The 19,652-nt window shown below is 47.0% G+C and overlaps 1 protein-coding gene across 7 annotated transcripts in view; it reads left to right on the top strand.

Annotated features, from left to right (window-relative positions):
• The window catches only part of LOC121860723 (cell adhesion molecule 3-like), an 84,226-nt gene that overhangs the window by 55,546 nt on the left and 9,028 nt on the right, over positions 1-19,652 (top strand). For all 7 annotated transcript variants that reach the window (XM_042358042.1, XM_042358040.1, XM_042358039.1 and 4 more), the window contains exon 3: positions 753-961. In XM_042358042.1, coding sequence (XP_042213976.1) covers positions 753-961 — 209 coding nt within the window. The remainder of the gene's footprint in view (positions 1-752; positions 962-19,652) is intronic.

The raw sequence follows: 19,652 nt of genomic DNA, 5'->3' as shown, positions 1-19,652 counted from the left end.
GTCGTGAGGGTCGTGGTGTTTTAATGTGAGTTTATTTATTTACTTTTTGCTTTATCTGGTTGTTATTATTGCTGTTATCTTATTTTTCTTTTATTTCTTTCTTTCTGTCTAAATCTCTATCTTTCTCTCTTCTCCCCCCCCGCCCCTCTCTCTCTTTCCTTTTCTGGTAATAAGTAAAAATTCTTAGATCTTTTCTTTAGAACAAATCATTAAGGAAGACGTAACATAGAATCCTTGGACGTCAGAATAAATACCAACGAATTAATCTCCAGAAAAAATAAAATACAGGTGTATAATATCATTTCGCGATTTTTTTTAGAATAAATTTTAAAACTAAGTCGTGAACTTAAAATATTTTGATGGGAGAATTACAACAGAGTTATGGTGTTGGAATAAACTTGACGTGACGGTCCTCAGTGGGTGTGGCATTGATAGTCACCTTACGACATGTTAGTGTTATTTACCTGCTAGTTTACCTGAGCTAGTTAACTATTATTTGTGCTCAAGACGTCTATTTATTCCTAACGGTTTGAGTTATGATATGTGACAGATCTCTCTCTCTTCCTTCCTCCCTCCCTCAGCTCGTCTGTGTGTGTGTGTGTGTGTGTGTGTAAAGGACGGTCGTAAGAATTGACATTTTTGCTGATGGGATGAGAGAGAAAAAAGAGATCATGTTACGCCTGACGGTTTCTAATTAACACCTGTGATTTCCTGGACACACCTGAGAAAGATTATTATTATTATTATTACAGACGCACACGAGGATGAGGAGACGTACATAGAGGAGGTGAAGGTGCCACAATTCGTGCGTCGCGGGGAGGAGGTGGAGCTTGAGTGCCGGTGGAAGGTGCCAGGGAAGTTGTACTCCCTCAAGTGGTACTTCAATGACCGCGAGTTCTTCAGGTTCACCCCAGAACAGCCTCGAGCAACTGTCCTGCCCATACCCTTCGTCCAAGTCAACGTGAGTACTGTATTATTATTATTATTATTATTATTATTATTATTATTATTATTATTATTATTATTATTATTATTATTTGTATTACTATTATTATTATTATTATTATTATTATTATTATTATTATTATTATTATTATTATTATTATTATTATTATTATTATTATTATTATTATTATTATTATTATTATTATTATTATTTTATCTATTTTCTTTCTTCATTTCGACCAAACTGTGATACTCCATATTTACATTCAACCCAAACACACACACACACACACACACACACACACACACACACACAAAACAGTACCCAAACACAGCATTAATTGAATGGTTGCAAGACACTTACACATATACAAGATCCAAATTGGGTTTATAAATAGGCTGGCACAAGCAATTAGCTCCGCGATATTACAGTGAGAGAATATATAGTAGCAAGGAGGGAGGGAGGGAGGGAGAAAGGAAGAGTAGGGAGGAGAGGAAGGGAGATGAGGGAGGGAGAGGAGGAAGGGAGAGGAGGGAGAGGAGGCAGGGAGAGTAGGTAGCTCAGTGGTTAATCTTAGCTAAGCACACAGATAAAAGCCAACGTTTACAGTCTCGACATATAAGTGCACCGAGAGTAAGAACCATCTCAGCTTAATCTCTTGTAATTACTTGACAGGACTTACCGTTACCTCCCTTCATTAACAAATACCGAACAAGATAATTAAGGATTACACAACTCCTACAAGTTATTAAGAAACTATGGACAGACTACGGGACATCGCTATAAGCTATGGACAGACTACAGGACACCGCTATAAGCTATGGACAGACTACAGGACACCGCTATAAGCTATGGACAGACTACAGGACACCGCTATAAGCTATGGACAGACTACAGGACACCGCTATAAGCTATGGACAGACTACAGGACAGCACTATAAGCTATGGACAGACTACAGGACACCGCTATAAGCTATGGACAGGAACTACAGGTAGCGCTATAACTATGGACAGACTAGACATGGCTATAAGCATGTTAACTACAGGACATCGCTATAAGCTATGTGCAGACTACAGGACATCGCTATAAGCTATGTGCAGACTACAGGACACCGCTATAAACTATGGACAGACTACAGGACAGCGCTATAAGCTATGTGCAGACTACAGGACATGGCTATAAGCTATGTGCAGACTACAGGACATCGCTATAAGCTATGTGCAGACTACAGGACACCGCTATAAACTATGGACAGACTACAGGACAGCGCTATAAGCTATGTGCAGACTACAGGACATGGCTATAAGCTATGTGCAGACTACAGGACATCGCTATAAGCTATGTGCAGACTACAGGACACCGCTATAAACTATGGACAGACTACAGGACAGCGCTATAAGCTATGTGCAGACTACAGGACATGGCTATAAGCTATGTGCAGACTACAGGACATCGCTATAAGCTATGTGCAGACTACAGGACACCGCTATAAACTATGGACAGACTATATAAGCTATGTGCAGACTACAGGACAGGCTATAAGCTATGGACAGACTACAGGACACGCTATAAACTATGGACAGACTGGGACACCGCTATAAGCTGCGGACAGACTACAGACAGCGCTATCTCACTAGACAGCGCTATAAGCTGGTGGACAGACTACAGGACAGCGCTATAAGCTATGGACAGAACTACACAGACAGCGCTATAAGCTATGGACAAGACTACAGGACAGGACAGCTATAAGCTATGGACAGACTACAGGACAGCACTTATAAACTATGGACAGACTACAGGACACCGCCATATATGGAGCAGGACACCGCTATAAGCTACACAGACTACAGGACAGCACTATAAGCTATGGACAGACTACAGGACACCGCTATAAGCTATGGACAGACTACAGGACACCGCTATAAGCTATGGACAGACTACAGGACACCGCTATAAGCTATGGACAGACTACAGGACAGCACTATAAGCTATGGACAGACTACAGGACACCGCTATAAGCTATGGACAGACTACAGGACAGCACTATAAGCTATGGACAGACTACAGGACACCGCTATAAGCTACATCAACAAAAAGTTGGACCCTAAGGAATGACCTTTTGATTTAATTTTAATGAGAAAACTCTATAAGTCAACACCAACTGTGAGACGGCCTTAGGAGGCAACACCAGCTGTGATACGGCTCTATGAGGCAACAACAGCTGTGAGAAGGCACTACGAGGTCAACACCAGCTGTGAGGCTGCCGTATAAAGCAACACCAGCTGTGAGACAGCTCTATGAGGCAACACCAGCTGTGAGACGGCTCTATGAGGCAACACCAGCTGTGAGACGGCTCTATGAGGCAACACCAGCTGTGAGACAGCTCTATGAGGCAACACCAGCTGTGAGACGGCACTGCGAAGTCAACACCAGCTGTGAAAGTCCTATGAAGCAACACCAGCTGTAGACAGCTCTATGAGGCAACACCACTGGAGACGGCTCTAAGGAGGCAACACCAGCTGTGAGACGGCAATGTGAGGAGGCAACACCAGCTGTGAGACAACTCTGAGAGGCAACACCAGCTGTGAGACGGCTCTAAGGAGGCAACCAGCTGTGAGAAGTCTGTGAGACACAACACCAGCTGTGATACGGCTCTATGAGGCAACAACAGCTGTGAGAAGGCACTACGAGGTCAACACCAGCTGTGAGGCTGCCGCATAAAGCAACACCAGCTGTGAGACAGCTCTATGAGGCAACACCAGCTGTGAGACGGCTCTATGAGGCAACACCAGCTGTGAGACAGCTCTATGAGGCAACACCAGCTGTGAGACGGCACTGCGAAGTCAACACCAGCTGTGAAAGTCCTATGAAGCAACACCAGCTGTGAAAGGCCCTACGAAGTCAAAACCTGCAAATAGGTCATCACCAGCTGGGAGGTCAACACCAGCAGGGATATCAACATAAGCGAGATCAACACCAGCTGCGAGGTCATCACCAGCTGGGAGGTCAACACCAGCTGGGAGATCAACAGCATCTGGAAGGTTAACCTCAGCTGGGAGGTCAACTGGAGGTCATAAAGTCCGTCACAAAAGATGTCATTATGATAAGATAATTTGTCAATCCCAAGTGTGTTATAACCTGTTAATGACTAACAGAGGAGGAGGAGGAGGAGGAGGTATTATGCATAGTGGTACATTTAACCTAACCTAACTTAACCTAACATTACCCACCCAAACCTTATCTAATCTTAATATTTTAACCTATCTTAATGTAACATTACCTAACCTAACCTAATCTCACCTTAATAATCTAACCTAACTTTACCGAATTTAACCTAACCTCACCTATCAACCTCATCTCACCTTAATAATGTAACCGAACTTAACTGAACTTAACCTAACCTCACCTATCAACCTAAACTAACCACAAGGTAGAATTCAGTGTGTTTAATTATCAGGTCAAATAATTCAGGTGGGCTAAAATCTTCAGGTGCTCTGTAAACCCAAACTCCCATACACCCAGACCCCCCCCCCCTAAAAACACCATAACCCCCCCACCCATACCTTCGAAACCTTCAAAAGGCCTGAAAAACCCCAAATTGTGAGGTTAGAGGCATGGCGTTATAAATCATTAACCCAAATTAAATCACACTAATAAGTACCATTTTTTTCCTATTACACTGTATAATGGCAACAGGGAACCCGTTTAATTAACACTACTCTCATGGTGTTATTTAATTCCCACCTAATAAGCAAAATATAGACATAATTATTCCCGTTAAAAAAAAGAGTTATTTTGTCACCATTTCGTCTGGATGATAGAGAAAAAATTATTATTATTCCCCTGTTTACTAGAATAAATATCTGAATTTTCACCTTGTACACAACAGTATATAAATATATAGTATACGCCATTAAGAAATATCTTATCTGTAAACATTTTGTCACGGTGAGATGTTAACAAATACAGTACAGAACTTAAAATGGTTTAAACACTGTTGCCTTCACTTACCTTTTTTTCGTATTAATTAATTTTCAATATTTTTTTCACGTTAATATTAGATATTTTCACTTTTTGTATATTTTTATATTGTTTTAGTGTCATTAATCCAATTAAAGATATTTCCACATACGGCGTCATTGTTGTTTCGTGAATACAATAATTACTTATTTTATCACTAAGTAAAGTTACGCTCAATAATTAATACGTTTACTACGAGACTTCTTATTTAATATCAAACTTCACATAAATAAAACACTCCGCTCCGACAACTGTTTGTTTACAGAAAGTTTAAATCACTAGTTCCAGAATAAATCACTAAAACACTTAACACTGCTCATTTAACACCACCTTAAATATACAGTGACATAGAAAATATCCTTAACAAAGTGCCTGGAGTTCAAAACACTCAGTAAATTGTCCTAAAAAAGAAAAATGAGTCTGAAATTACAGAACAAGTTAAGCCACAGTCCTCCTCTGAGTGACACTTATGAAGTTCAGGTTTCAAATGAGAAACAATTAATCACTTCTAAGTCAAAACACCTCCTTTATGAAACTGTCTCCATGTGAATATAACTGTAGCTGTATTTTATATCATTAACTGCAATTTTAGTTATATAAATATCTTAGTCTTACTTGCATTAATATTTATTTTTATTAATAAATCAAATCAGAAACTTAACGGCACAATGTTGAAGACGGTAATGAAGGCATGAGTTTGTTAATATTCGTACCACAGTTACACTAGCAAAGTAATGTAGTTTGGTTCTATTTTCTCCCATAAATGAAAATTTTGGTGAAGGTGGCGAGTGGGAGAATGATAACAGCCTCGCGTCATAAAAAATTTTACAATGTTGAAAACTGTTACCAAGAGAAGCACGAAACTTTGTATTTAGGGACGATATAAAGAAAAACAAGCATCACTACCTAACTAAAAATTCTCAGAGGATACCTAGAATGCTTTATTTAGTTTATATAAGTTTGTATTGGCCCTTGTTGTGTGTTAAATAAATGATTTAGTGTTTCAACCTGTGTGTGCTTCCGCCACAGTAATTGTTGCTGTGCCCCGCCTTGTGTGTTTTGACAGATATTTCTCAGTCTTAAAGGGGATAAAGCATTAGGTAGTGGCATAAATGAGAGAGATGTTTCTGTCTCATGACTCAACGTGGAGATGGGCAAACATTGGTGTTACAGATGGTACAATTTGATCATTGATCTCTTTATTTACTAGACGTGTTCAGGCCGATAATGACACAACGCAACACAATACAACATAGCACAACACAACATAATACAACACAACATAATACAACACACAATATAACACAAGAGAAAACAATACAACACATATCACAACCCATCACAACACACAATACACATACACCACACACAACACAACACAACCACAATGGCAATACAACACATCACTAAATAACACAACACAAGTCACTGTTATAGTTAATTAAATAAATGCCGGTGTTAGGAATGGCTTGTTTATGGAATAGTGGTATAAGGGTTGAAGGCTGAGGGCTGCAGGTCAGTATGAGGGCTGAGGGCAGACCAGTATGAGGATTGAGGGCTCGTCAGTATGAAGGCTGTCAGAATAAGGACTGGTTGGTATGAGGGCTGGAGGTGAGTATAAGGGCTGTCAGAATAAGGACTGGTTGGTATGAGAGCTGAAGGTGAGTATGAGGGCTGAGAGCTGGTCAGTATGAGGGTTAAGGGCTAGGCAGTATGAGGGCTGAGAGGTATGAGGGCTGGGCAGTTTCAGGGTTGACTAGTATGAGGGCTGTACAGTTTGGGGGCTGACCAGTATGAGGGCTGGACAGTTTAAGGGCTGACCAGTATGAGGGCAGAGGGCTCCCGTGTTAAGTGGGCGGGAGAGGTAATGGGCTGCGGCAGGTCATACATCTCCGCCGCAATTTAGAAATTAAACCATCCAATTATCCTTGTTGACTGCGGCCCTCGCTGACGTGTGTGAGGGAGGCTGACTGTGGCCCTGCTGACGTGTGTGAGGGAGGCTGACTGTGGCCCTGCTGACGTGTGTGAGGGAGGCTGACTGTGGCCCTGCTGACGTGTGTGAGGGAGGCTGACTGTGGCCCTGCTGACGTGTGTGAGGGAGGCTGACTGTGGCCCTGCTGACGTGTGTGAGGGAGGCTGACTGTGGCCCTGCTGACGTGTGTGTATGTGTGAGAGAGAGAGAGAGAGAGAGAGGGAGAGGTAGTTTTTATGGTTTCATTTGCTTTCCCTCTTAATGCATCAAGTACTTTCATCTTCTTTCCCTTCCTTTCTCTCCGTCCCATTTCACTATCTTCATTCACTTTCTCTCCCACCTTACTTACTATCCCCCCTACTCCCTCCCATCTCTGGTGCTCGCTTTCTCTCTCCTCTCACTGTGAAGTGCTCAGGTCGTTGGCCCTGGACATCGCCAATTGATCTGAGTTGTCATCCAATCTCCTGGTGGCCGCATCACTTACCTCCGACTTTCATCAGGGAAGGGGTCCGTTTGTCTCTCTCTCTCTCTCTCTCTCTCTCTCTCTCTCTCTCTCTCTCTCTCTCCAAGATATTTTTCAATCGACGTATCATTAAAAATAAAATAAAAAGTTGTATATATTTTTTTTTCTCCATAATTAATTAGATCGAGTTAATGCCATCTAATCGTGTGTTTCCCCGAGGCTGGTAAGTGACCGAATCTCTTATAGGTCAATGGCAAATGTTGGCACTTTCCCGCAGTCAGTGACATAGGCTGGTACTTTCTATTAATGACATATAACATTTACAAAACAAGAGTATGATTTTTTCTTTTTTGGCCTACGACCCAATGATTTATCACATAAATATTTACTTAGTCTTCTATAACACACACACACACACACACACACACACAAACACACACACACACACACACACACACACACACACACACACACACACACACACACACACACACACTTTTTAAAATACCCCCCACAAAATTTCATGACTCACGAACGACATCTGCCCCAGAAGTAAAATTATATGATAACTTTGCAATATAATTTGTTTTAAGTCATATCAGAAAATTATCCGCTAATTGCAGTGTAAATTTCGGAATAATCATTGGTGTTGTAATAATTGGTAGTGATGACCTCTCGAGTGTTCTTGGAGTCACTAAAGTTCGTATGCCCAATATTTCTCGTAAGTGATAATCTTCCTTATCTAGATACGTTCACTTAGCAGAGAGAGAGAGAGAGAGAGAGAGAGAGAGAGAGAGAGAGAGAGAGAGAGACCCTATCCTCTAACGTGTGAATGAACTCCCGAGGATAATGGTGATAATTAAGTCGTAAAAGTGATGAGCGATAAGGTTGATCACGCCTCCACATATCATTAGTATCTTGATGCTTATGGTAATGACTGGGAAGGCATCTTATTGGCCCATGATGACACATTAACTTAACACATAAAGTAACATGATGTGACCACCAGCTGATCTCTCTCTCTCTCTCCTTCTCCTCTCTCTCTCTCTCTCCTGCTCTTTCACCACACAACACCCACCACACAACACCCACCACACACACAATACCCACCACACAACACCCACCACACACAACACCCACCACACAACACCCACCACACACACAACACCCACCACACACAACACCCACCACACAACACCCACCACACACAATACCCACCACACAACACCCACCACACAACACCACCACACACACACCCACCACACAACACCCACCACACACAACACCCACCACACCACACCCACCACACACACCCACCACCCTACACCCACCACACAATACCCACCACCTAACACCCACCACACACCACCCACCACACACAACACCCACCACACACACAATCCACCACACACAACACCCACCACAGACACCACCCACACAACACCCACCACACAACACCCACCACACACAATGCCACCACACCACCCACCACACACAACACCCACCACACACAACACCCACCACACACAATACCCACCACACAACACCCACCACACACAATGCCACCACACAACACCCACCACACACACACCCACCACACAACACCACCACACACACAACACCCACCACACACAATACCCACCACACACAACACCCACCACACACAACACCCACCACACAACACCCCACCACACAACACCCACCACACACAAGCCCACCACACCAACACCCACCACACACCACCACACACAATCCCACCACCACAACCCACCACGCCACACCACCACACACAACACCCACCACACACAACACCCACCACACACAACACCCACCACACAACACCACCACACACAACCCCACCACACCCAACACCCGCACACACACAACCACCACACAACACCCACCACACACACAACACCCACCACACACAATCCCACCACACACAACACCCACCACACACAACCCACCACACACAACACCACCACACACAACACCCACCACACACAATGCCACCACACACAACACCCCACCACACAACCACCACACAACACCCACCACACAATACCCACCACACAACACCCACCACACACAACACCCACCACACAGCACCACCACACACAACACCCACCACACACAATCCCACCACACAACACCCACCACACACACCCCACCACACAACACCCACCACACACAACACCCACCACACACAATCCCACCACACACACAACACCCACCCACCACACACACCCACCACACACAACCCACCACACAACACCACCACACTAATACCCACCACACAACACCCACCACACACAATGCCCACCACACAACACCCACACACAACACCCACCACACACAATCCCACCACACACAAACCCCCACACACACAACACACAACACCACCACACAACACCCACCACCACCAACACCCACCACACACAAACCCACCACACACAACCACCACACAACACCCACCACACACACAACACCCACCACACACAACACCCACCACACAACACCCACCACACACAATGCCCACCACACACAACACCCACCACACACACAAGCCACCACACAACACCCACCACACACAACCCACCACACAACACCCACCACACACAATCCACCACACCAGCATCCACCACACAACACCCACCACACACACAACGCCCCACCTAGCCCACCACACAACACCCACCACACACACAACACCCACCACCACACACAACACCCACCACACACAACACCCACCACACACACAACACCCACCACACACACAACACCCACCACACACACAACACCCACCACACACAACACACCACAACACCCACACCACACACACAACACCCACCACACACACACACACAACACCCACCACACACAATGCCCACCACACACACAGCACCCACCACACACAACACCACACACCAGCACCACCACACACACACAACACCCCCCACACACACACAACACCCACCACACACACAACACCCACCACACACCAACACCCGCCACCACATCCACTACACAAGACACCCACCACACAAAACACCCACCACACAACACCCACCACACATAATCCCACCACACATAATACCCACCACACCAACACCCACCACACACACAAACACCCACCACACATAACACCCACCACACACACAACACCCACCACACACACATCCACTACACCAAAACACCCACCACACAACACCCCCACACATAACACCCACCACACACACAACACCCACCACACACACAACACCCACCACACCACAACACCCACCACACACACAACACCACCATACACACCACTACACAAAACCCACCACACAACACCCACCACACATAACCCCACCACACACACACAACACCCACCACACACACAACACCCACCACACACACACACCCACCACACACACAACACCCACCACACACACAACACCCACCTCACAACACCCACCACACAACACCCACCACACACACACAACTCCCACCACACAAAACACCCACCACAACACCCACCACACAAAACCCACCACACACAACACCCACCACACACACAACACCCACCACACAAAAACACCCACCACACACCCACCACACACAACACCCACCACACACAACACCCACCACACACAACACCCACCACACACAAACACCCACCACACAACACCACACACAAAACACCCACCACACACACAACACCCACCACACACAAACACCCACCACACACACAACACCCACCACACACACAACACCCACCACACACCACACCACCACACACACAACACCCACCACACACACACACACCCACACCACACACAACACCACCACACACAAGCCACCACACAACACCACCACACACCACCCACCACACCACCCACCACACACACAACCACCACACAACCACCCACACAACACCCACCACAACCACCACACAACACCCACCACACACAATCCACCACACCAACACCCACCACACACACAACACCCACCACACACACAACCACCACACAACACCCACCACACACGACACCCACCACACAACACCCACCACACAACACCCACCACACACAACCCACCACACACAACACCCACACACAACACCCACCACACACACCCACCACCACACCCACCACCACCACACCCACCGCACAACCCACACAACACCCACCACACACAATACCCACCACACACACAACACCCACCACAAACAACACCCACCACACACAAGCCACCACACCAACACCCACCACACACAACCCACCACACACACCACCACACACAACCACACAACACCCACCACACACAACACCACACACACACACAATCCCACACACACACAACACCCACCACACACACAACCCACCACACACAACACCCACACACACAACACCCACCACACACAAGCCACCACACAACACCACCACACACACCACCACACACAACACCCACCACACACAACACCCACCACACACAACACCCACCACACACAACCCACCACCCACCCACCACACACAACACCCACCACACACAATACCCACCACACACAACACCCACCACACAACACCCACCACCGCACCCACCACACACAACCCACCACACCAACCCACCACACACAACACCATCACACACACAACACCCACCACACACAATACCCACCACACACAACACAACGCCCACCACCACACAACCCACCACACAACACCCACCACACACCAACCCACCAACCACCACACAACACCCACCACAACACCCACCACACACAACCCACCACACAACCCAACACACAACACCCACCACACAACACCCACCACACACCCACCACACACACACAACCACCACACAACACCCACCACACACACACAACACCCACCACACACAAACCCACCACACAACACACACCACACACACACCACCACACAGCACCCACCACACACAATCCCACCACACAACACCCACCACACACAACCACCACACAACATCCACACAACACCCACCACACACACAACACCCACCACACACAACACCACCACACACAACACCCACCACACACACAACACCCACCACACCACACAACACCCACCACACACCAACACCCACCACACACACAACACCCACCACACACAACACCACCACACACAACACCCACCACCACCCACACACAACACCCACCACACACACAACACCCACCACACACACACACACAACACCCACCACACCATACCCACCACACACACAACACCCACCACACACAAGCACCCACCACACACACAACACCCACCACACACACAACACCCACCACACACACACAACACCCACCACACACAACACCCACCACACACACACAACACCCACCACACACACAACACCCACCACACACACAACACACCACACACCACACAAAACACCCACCACACAAACCCCACCACACACCACCACACATAACACCCACCACACAAACACCCACCACACACACACACCACACACACAACACCCACCACACCTGCACCCACCACACACACAACACCCACCACCACCACCACAAAGCACCACCACACAACACCCACCACACACAACACCCACCACACACACACAACACCCCCACACACACAACACCCACCACACACAACACCCACCCACACACACAACACCCACCACACACAACCCCACCACACACACACACACCCACCAACAACATCCACCACACAAAAAACCACCACACAACGCCACCACACACAACACCCACCACACACACACAACACCCACCACACACACACAACACCCACCACACACACAACACCCACCACACACACCACCACACCACACCCACACCACCCACACCCCACCACACACCCACCACACAACCCCACCACACACACCCACCACACACACAACACCCACCACACACACACACCCACCACACACCACCCACCACACACACACAACACCCGCCACACACACACAACACCACCACACACACAACACCACCACACAACACCCACACCCACCACACCACCACACACACACCACCACACAACACCCACCACACAACACCACCACACACACACCCCACCACACACACAACACCCACCACACACACAACACCCACCACACACACAACACCCACCACACACACACACCACCACACACACACCAACCCACCACACCCACCACACACACACCACCACACACACACAACACCCACCACACACACAACACCCACCACACACACACACCCCACCACACACAACACCCCACACACACACACAACACCCACCACACACACACACCCACCACACTGACACCCACCACACACACAACACACCACACACACAACACCCACCACACACACAACACCCACCACACACACAACACCCACCACACACACACACACACCCACACCACACACACAACACCCACCACACACAACACCCACCACACACACACACCACACACAACACCCACCACACACACAACACCCACCACACACCCACCACACACCACCACACACAACACCCACCCACACACAACACCCCCCACACACACAACACCCACCACACATAACACCCACCCACAACCCACCACACACACACCCACCCACACACAACACCACCACACACCAACACCCACCACACACACAACACCCACCACACACACAACACCCACACACACAACACCCACCACACACACAACACCACCACACACACAACACCCACCACACACACCAGCACCACCACACACACAACACCACCACACACACAACACCCCACACACCTGACACCCACCACACACCAACACCCACCACACACACAACACCCACCACACACACAACACCCACACACAACACCCACCACACACACAGCACCCACCACACACACAACACCCACCACACACGCCACCACACACACAACACCCACCACACACCACCCACCACCACACAACACCCCCACCACACACACACCCACCCACACACAACACCCACCACACACAACACCCACCACACACACAATCCCACCACACAACCCCCACCACACACAATACCCACCACACAACACCCACCACACACACCCACCACACACACACAATACCCACCACACAACACCCACCACACAACTCCACCACACAACACCCACCACACAACACCCTCCACACACACAACACCCACCACACACGCATCACACACACCCACCACAAACGCATCACACTCACCCCCGGGGTAAGTTAGGTTAGTTTTTAGTTCTCCGTAACCAAAAATGTTTCGTGTTTAGTGATGAAGAAGCAAACTTGGCCCGTACTAAGCCACTGGAATGACTTTAGTTAGATACAGTTGAGTACGTCTTGGAGTCCTCGTTTGGCTCTAACCAGATATTGTTGCTAGTTGTAAGTCCTGTCTCTTCTTCTTCTTCTTCTTCTTCTTTACGCCTCCCTCTCTTCCCCTTCATTCTCCCTATCTCCGCATCTTCTCTACCTTGTTCTTACCTTATTCTTTTGTTTCCCTTCTCACTCGCTACACCCTTCCTTATCCCAGACACCCACACCTTCCCTTACACATACCCACACCTACACCTCCCCCCCCACACTTACACCTACACCCCCTCCTACTCCTACACATCCCATACACACCCATTTCTCATCCTAGCCAACTTGGTGCCTCTGGATATGAGAATTGCACGACCTTCCTCCTCGCCATTTCTTTCTTTCTCTCTCTCTCTCCTCGCTCCATCCATCTCCATCAAATGATTCCTCCGCTAAGATTCGCCCCTCTCACGTCCCTATCACTCCCCTCTCTCACCCCTCTCCCAATTACCCTCCCCTGCTCTCCCAACGACCCTCTCCCGCGCCCTCACGCCAGATTTTGTTATCAGTGTGTGAGACAAACTTAATTTCCTCCAGCTGACACGACGAAGGCAAGCAGAGGTAACACTCCATACTCTCTCGTTCATGTTGTCCAATCCGGGTTCATAAGTGTTGAATCCGGATTTTTCGTCGCTGATAAGATAGCAAGTTGGGTCGAAATTTAATTAATTGAATGGTACCCTTGGCAAATCTAATGAGTTATCAATCTATATGAGGAGACCGATTATTTTGTTATTTATTCTCATACAGGAGAATATAGAAGTTTGTTTTATTACTATATCTTTATAGAGAAACATGTTGATATACTACTACTGCTACTATTACTACTACTTTTTTTTCTAAAATGGCCTCCATCCTTCGCCGCCATTTTATTACCTTTAAATTAAATATCCTAATACATAAGTAGCTATCCCAGCTGTGTTGAGTTAGTTGAGCCGCAGATCTAAGCGGCATTCAGTGACTGTTGTCGGCTTTGAGGCCGATGCTCTCGTTCCCCTGAGGCAGAGCAAAGCCGACCTAAGGAGAGAGAAGGACAGTCGACATCTCATCCAGGCTGTAACATAACTTCAGGGCTGCTGCTTCTGTTCGGATATCACCTCCGCGAGTCTGGCGTAGAAGCATCTTGCACTTGGTCCCATCCCACCAGAGGTTGTGAACACCAGAGGAGTGAAGCTGCCTTGATCAACGTATGCCCTTATCTTGCTACTACTACTACTACTACTACTGGAGTAATACCACTACTTCAAATAATATCATTACAACTACTATTAATACTGTTGATACTAGGAGTGATGTGGTGGTGGTGGTGGTGGTGGTGACGTGATAATGGTGGTGATTTGGTGGTGGTAATGGTGCTGTAATAGTGGTGGCGAGGGGGTGGTGGTAGTAGTGTGGTGATGGTTGTGATAGTGGCGTGGTTGTGGTGATAGCGCGGTGGTGGTTGTGGCGCTATTGTGGTTATGGCGGGGTAGAGGGTGTGGCAGGGTAGTGGTGGTGGGTCCCGGGCGCCATTAAGACGGGAGGATAGTGGTGTGAGTGTGGCGTGTTTTACAAAGTCATATTATAACCCGGAAACAGAGAATTTCTAACCCGGGTTTAATTAGATCACCAAGATGGTCGCATTCCTGGGGTCTTGATATGTGTGTGTATATGAGTCGTGTGTGTGTGTGTGTGTGTGTGTGTGTGTGTGTGTGTGTGTGTGTGTGTGTGTGTATGAGTCGCGTGTGTGTGTGTGTGTGTGTGTGTGTGTGTGTGTGTGTGTGTGTATATGAGTCGTGTGTGTGTGTGTGTGTGTGTGTGTGTATGTATGTATGTATGTATGTATGTATGTATGTATGTATGTATGACAGCCACCACACATCACAGGACATAGTTGACTCATCGTTACTCATGCCAGCTCACCCACCTTTAAGGGAAACTCAGAATTAATTGGGTTGAAATTTTGACTTAAATACCCGGAATTTTCTTTTCATTACCCGTCAAGTTATGTGTCAAACATGTACACCGGTTTGTATACATAATGTGCAGGGAACTAGTTTGTGTACTATTTGAAAGTTATAGTATATGTATCATGTAGTAAAAATAATAATAATAGTAGTAATAATGGTTGCCCCTCGTGTAATGAAGATGGCCAGCCCAAAGGCCACCTAGGAGTGAATTTGTTTAAGGTGTAGAAGCTGTCGCCAACACAACAACCACTCCCTGAGTTAACGAGTTGCATGACCCAGTGTCAAGGAATAGTCCGAAAAGACCGGACAACTCGCCAACTGCACTGGCTAACCATTACCCCGGAACACGATCCGCAAATCGATTAACATATAGGTCCCTAACTACTGCTGGATAGACGGAGGCAAATGGCGTAAAGAAATTTGCCCATAATTTCACCCTGCCCGGGGATCAAACCCGAGTCCGCTCGCTTGCGAGGCGAGCATTCTGACCATTACACGACAGGTCACCATGCATACTGTATACTGTCTAAGTTACAATATGTAGGAACTATGCGGTAAAGTCAGTATTTTAAGGTTATGTCCTTCTCAATACACGTGTTGGAACTCTATGTTCATTACCTTTGTCTTAATTGACTCAGTCCTAATGAGTCTTAGTACTAATGGGCCCCAACCTGTGGGATAAGGGCCCCAAAGTGCTGGGAAGCCATAAGACCTGCCCCCCATTCCTATTAGGCTCATTAAAACAGGAGCCCATTAAGACTATAGCCAATTAGGACTGGCGCCCATTTGACTTGCAAAACTTGAATGAAGTCAGACAGTGTCACCCTGAGCCATCTTGTGTCAGCTTGTTGCACGCGTCACTTAAGTCAAGATTCTTCAAGACACACTCACTACACACTCAAGACGTCCCCCCCAGACAGTGTGTCGGGGCGAGGGTTTACACCACCCTCGGCCACCAAGCTGACTAATGATGTGCAGGAGGACGAGTTACCCTTTCAACCACAATAGAGTGTGAGGGTGTGAGTGTGAGGGCGTCTGTGCATATGTCTGGGAGTGTGAGAACGTAAGTGTATTAGTGTATGTCTGTCTGTCTGATGACATTCTTTGCCTTAACACCTATGAGCCGGTAAACTTTGGATTACACAAAAAAAATCGATATCTTTAAATATTTCTCTATGACCAGAGCTTAAGGAAACGTTATTTTGTTAACAGAATATGATAGATAGATAGGTAGATAGATAGATAGATAGATAGATAGATAGTAATTCACTGGTATATACTGTATACGTAAAGACAGACAGAAAGACAGACAGAGAGACACAAGACTCACGTTACAACACCAAAACATCACTAAACCTTTCTTGAGGAGGATGACTGGAGGCTTCCGTTTCCTGTGTGAGGCTGAGACCTGAGCTTCCTGTTGTGGGCTATCTGTTACACCCTCCTGTTGTGGGGATCCTGTTACACCCATCCTGTTGTGGGCTATCTGTTACACCTCTCCTGTTGTGGGGATCCTGTTACACCCATCCTGTTGTAGGCTATCTGTTACACCTCTCCTGTTGTGGGGATCCTGTTACACCCATCCTGTTGTAGGCTATCTGTTACACCTCTCCTGTTGTGGGGATCCTGTTACACCCATCCTGTTGTAGGGCTATCCTGTTACACCTCTCCTGTTGTGGGGATCCTGTTACACCCATCCTGTTGTAGGCTATCTGTTACACTCTCCTGTTGTGGGGATCCTGTTACACCCATTCTGTTGTAGGCTATCTGTTACACCTCTCCTGTTGTGGGGATCCTGTTACACCCATCCTGTTGTAGGCTATCTGTTACACCTCTCCTGTTGTGGGGATCCTGTTACACCCATCCTGTTGTAGGCTATCTGTTACACCTCTCCTGTTGTGGGGATCCTGTTACACCCATCCTGTTGTAGGCTATCTGTTACACCTCTCCTGTTGTGGGGATCCTGTTACACCCATCCTGTTGTAGGCTATCTGTTACACCTCTCCTGTTGTGGGGATCCTGTTACACCCATCCTGTTGTAGGCTATCTGTTACACCTCTCCTGTTGTGGGCCATCCTGTTGTAGGCTATCTGTTAGCACCTTCTCCTCCTGGGGATCCTGTTGCCCCAACTGTTGTAGGCTATCTGTTACACCTCTCCTGTTGTGGGGGGATCCTGTTACACCCATCCTGTTGTAGGCTATCTTGTTACACCTCTCTGTTGTGGGGGATCCTGTTACACCCATCCTGTTGTAGCTATCTGCTTACACTTCTCCTGTTGTGGGGATCCTGTTACACCCATTCTGTTGTAGGCTATCTGTTTACACCTCTCCTGTTGTGGGCTACATATTGCACTTCTGCTGTTTTCTTCCTGTTAGAGCCTCCCCTTCCCCCTCCTTCTCTCCTACCTTCTCTCTTCCTTCTCCTCCCCCTCCTTCCCCTTCGTTCCCTCCTCCTCCTCCACCATGGCATACGCTATAGACAATACCTGGGGAATAAAAGTACAACAATAAATTAAACTAAAACAGCAATAATAACAACAAACGACACCTATGCTTCCTCCCCTTCGACAAGCTCCAATAACGACACCACAATTCATTTACGTATATCTAAAGAATCTTAAAAGCCAGCTGACAGTAAACAAAGATAATATTGTTTGCTTCTCTTCATCAGAAACAACACAAACACGAGACAAACAACTTACATATGAAAATGACTTATCTTTTGATGAGAAATTTCTCTGAAGGGAGTCATTATGTGTTATTGTTGTCCATGTGTTAAGCGTTAGATTTTCCCGCCATTATTAGCGTCTCTGTTCTTTTGTTTTTAGCTTATCGTCCACGCAATAAAAGTTGAGTGTTAGAGCTTATCTTAAAAAATATATATATATATAATAAAACTAAGATGATATCAGTCCTCACTTACGATGTTTCTTAATGAAGAT

The sequence above is a fragment of the Homarus americanus genome, unplaced genomic scaffold, assembly GCF_018991925.1.
Source record: "Homarus americanus isolate GMGI-L3 unplaced genomic scaffold, GMGI_Hamer_2.0 scaffold23617, whole genome shotgun sequence".
Taxonomy (NCBI): Eukaryota; Metazoa; Arthropoda; class Malacostraca; order Decapoda; family Nephropidae; genus Homarus; species Homarus americanus.
Note: the sequence above shows the minus strand (reverse complement) of the source record. Positions and strands in the feature narration are given on the sequence as shown.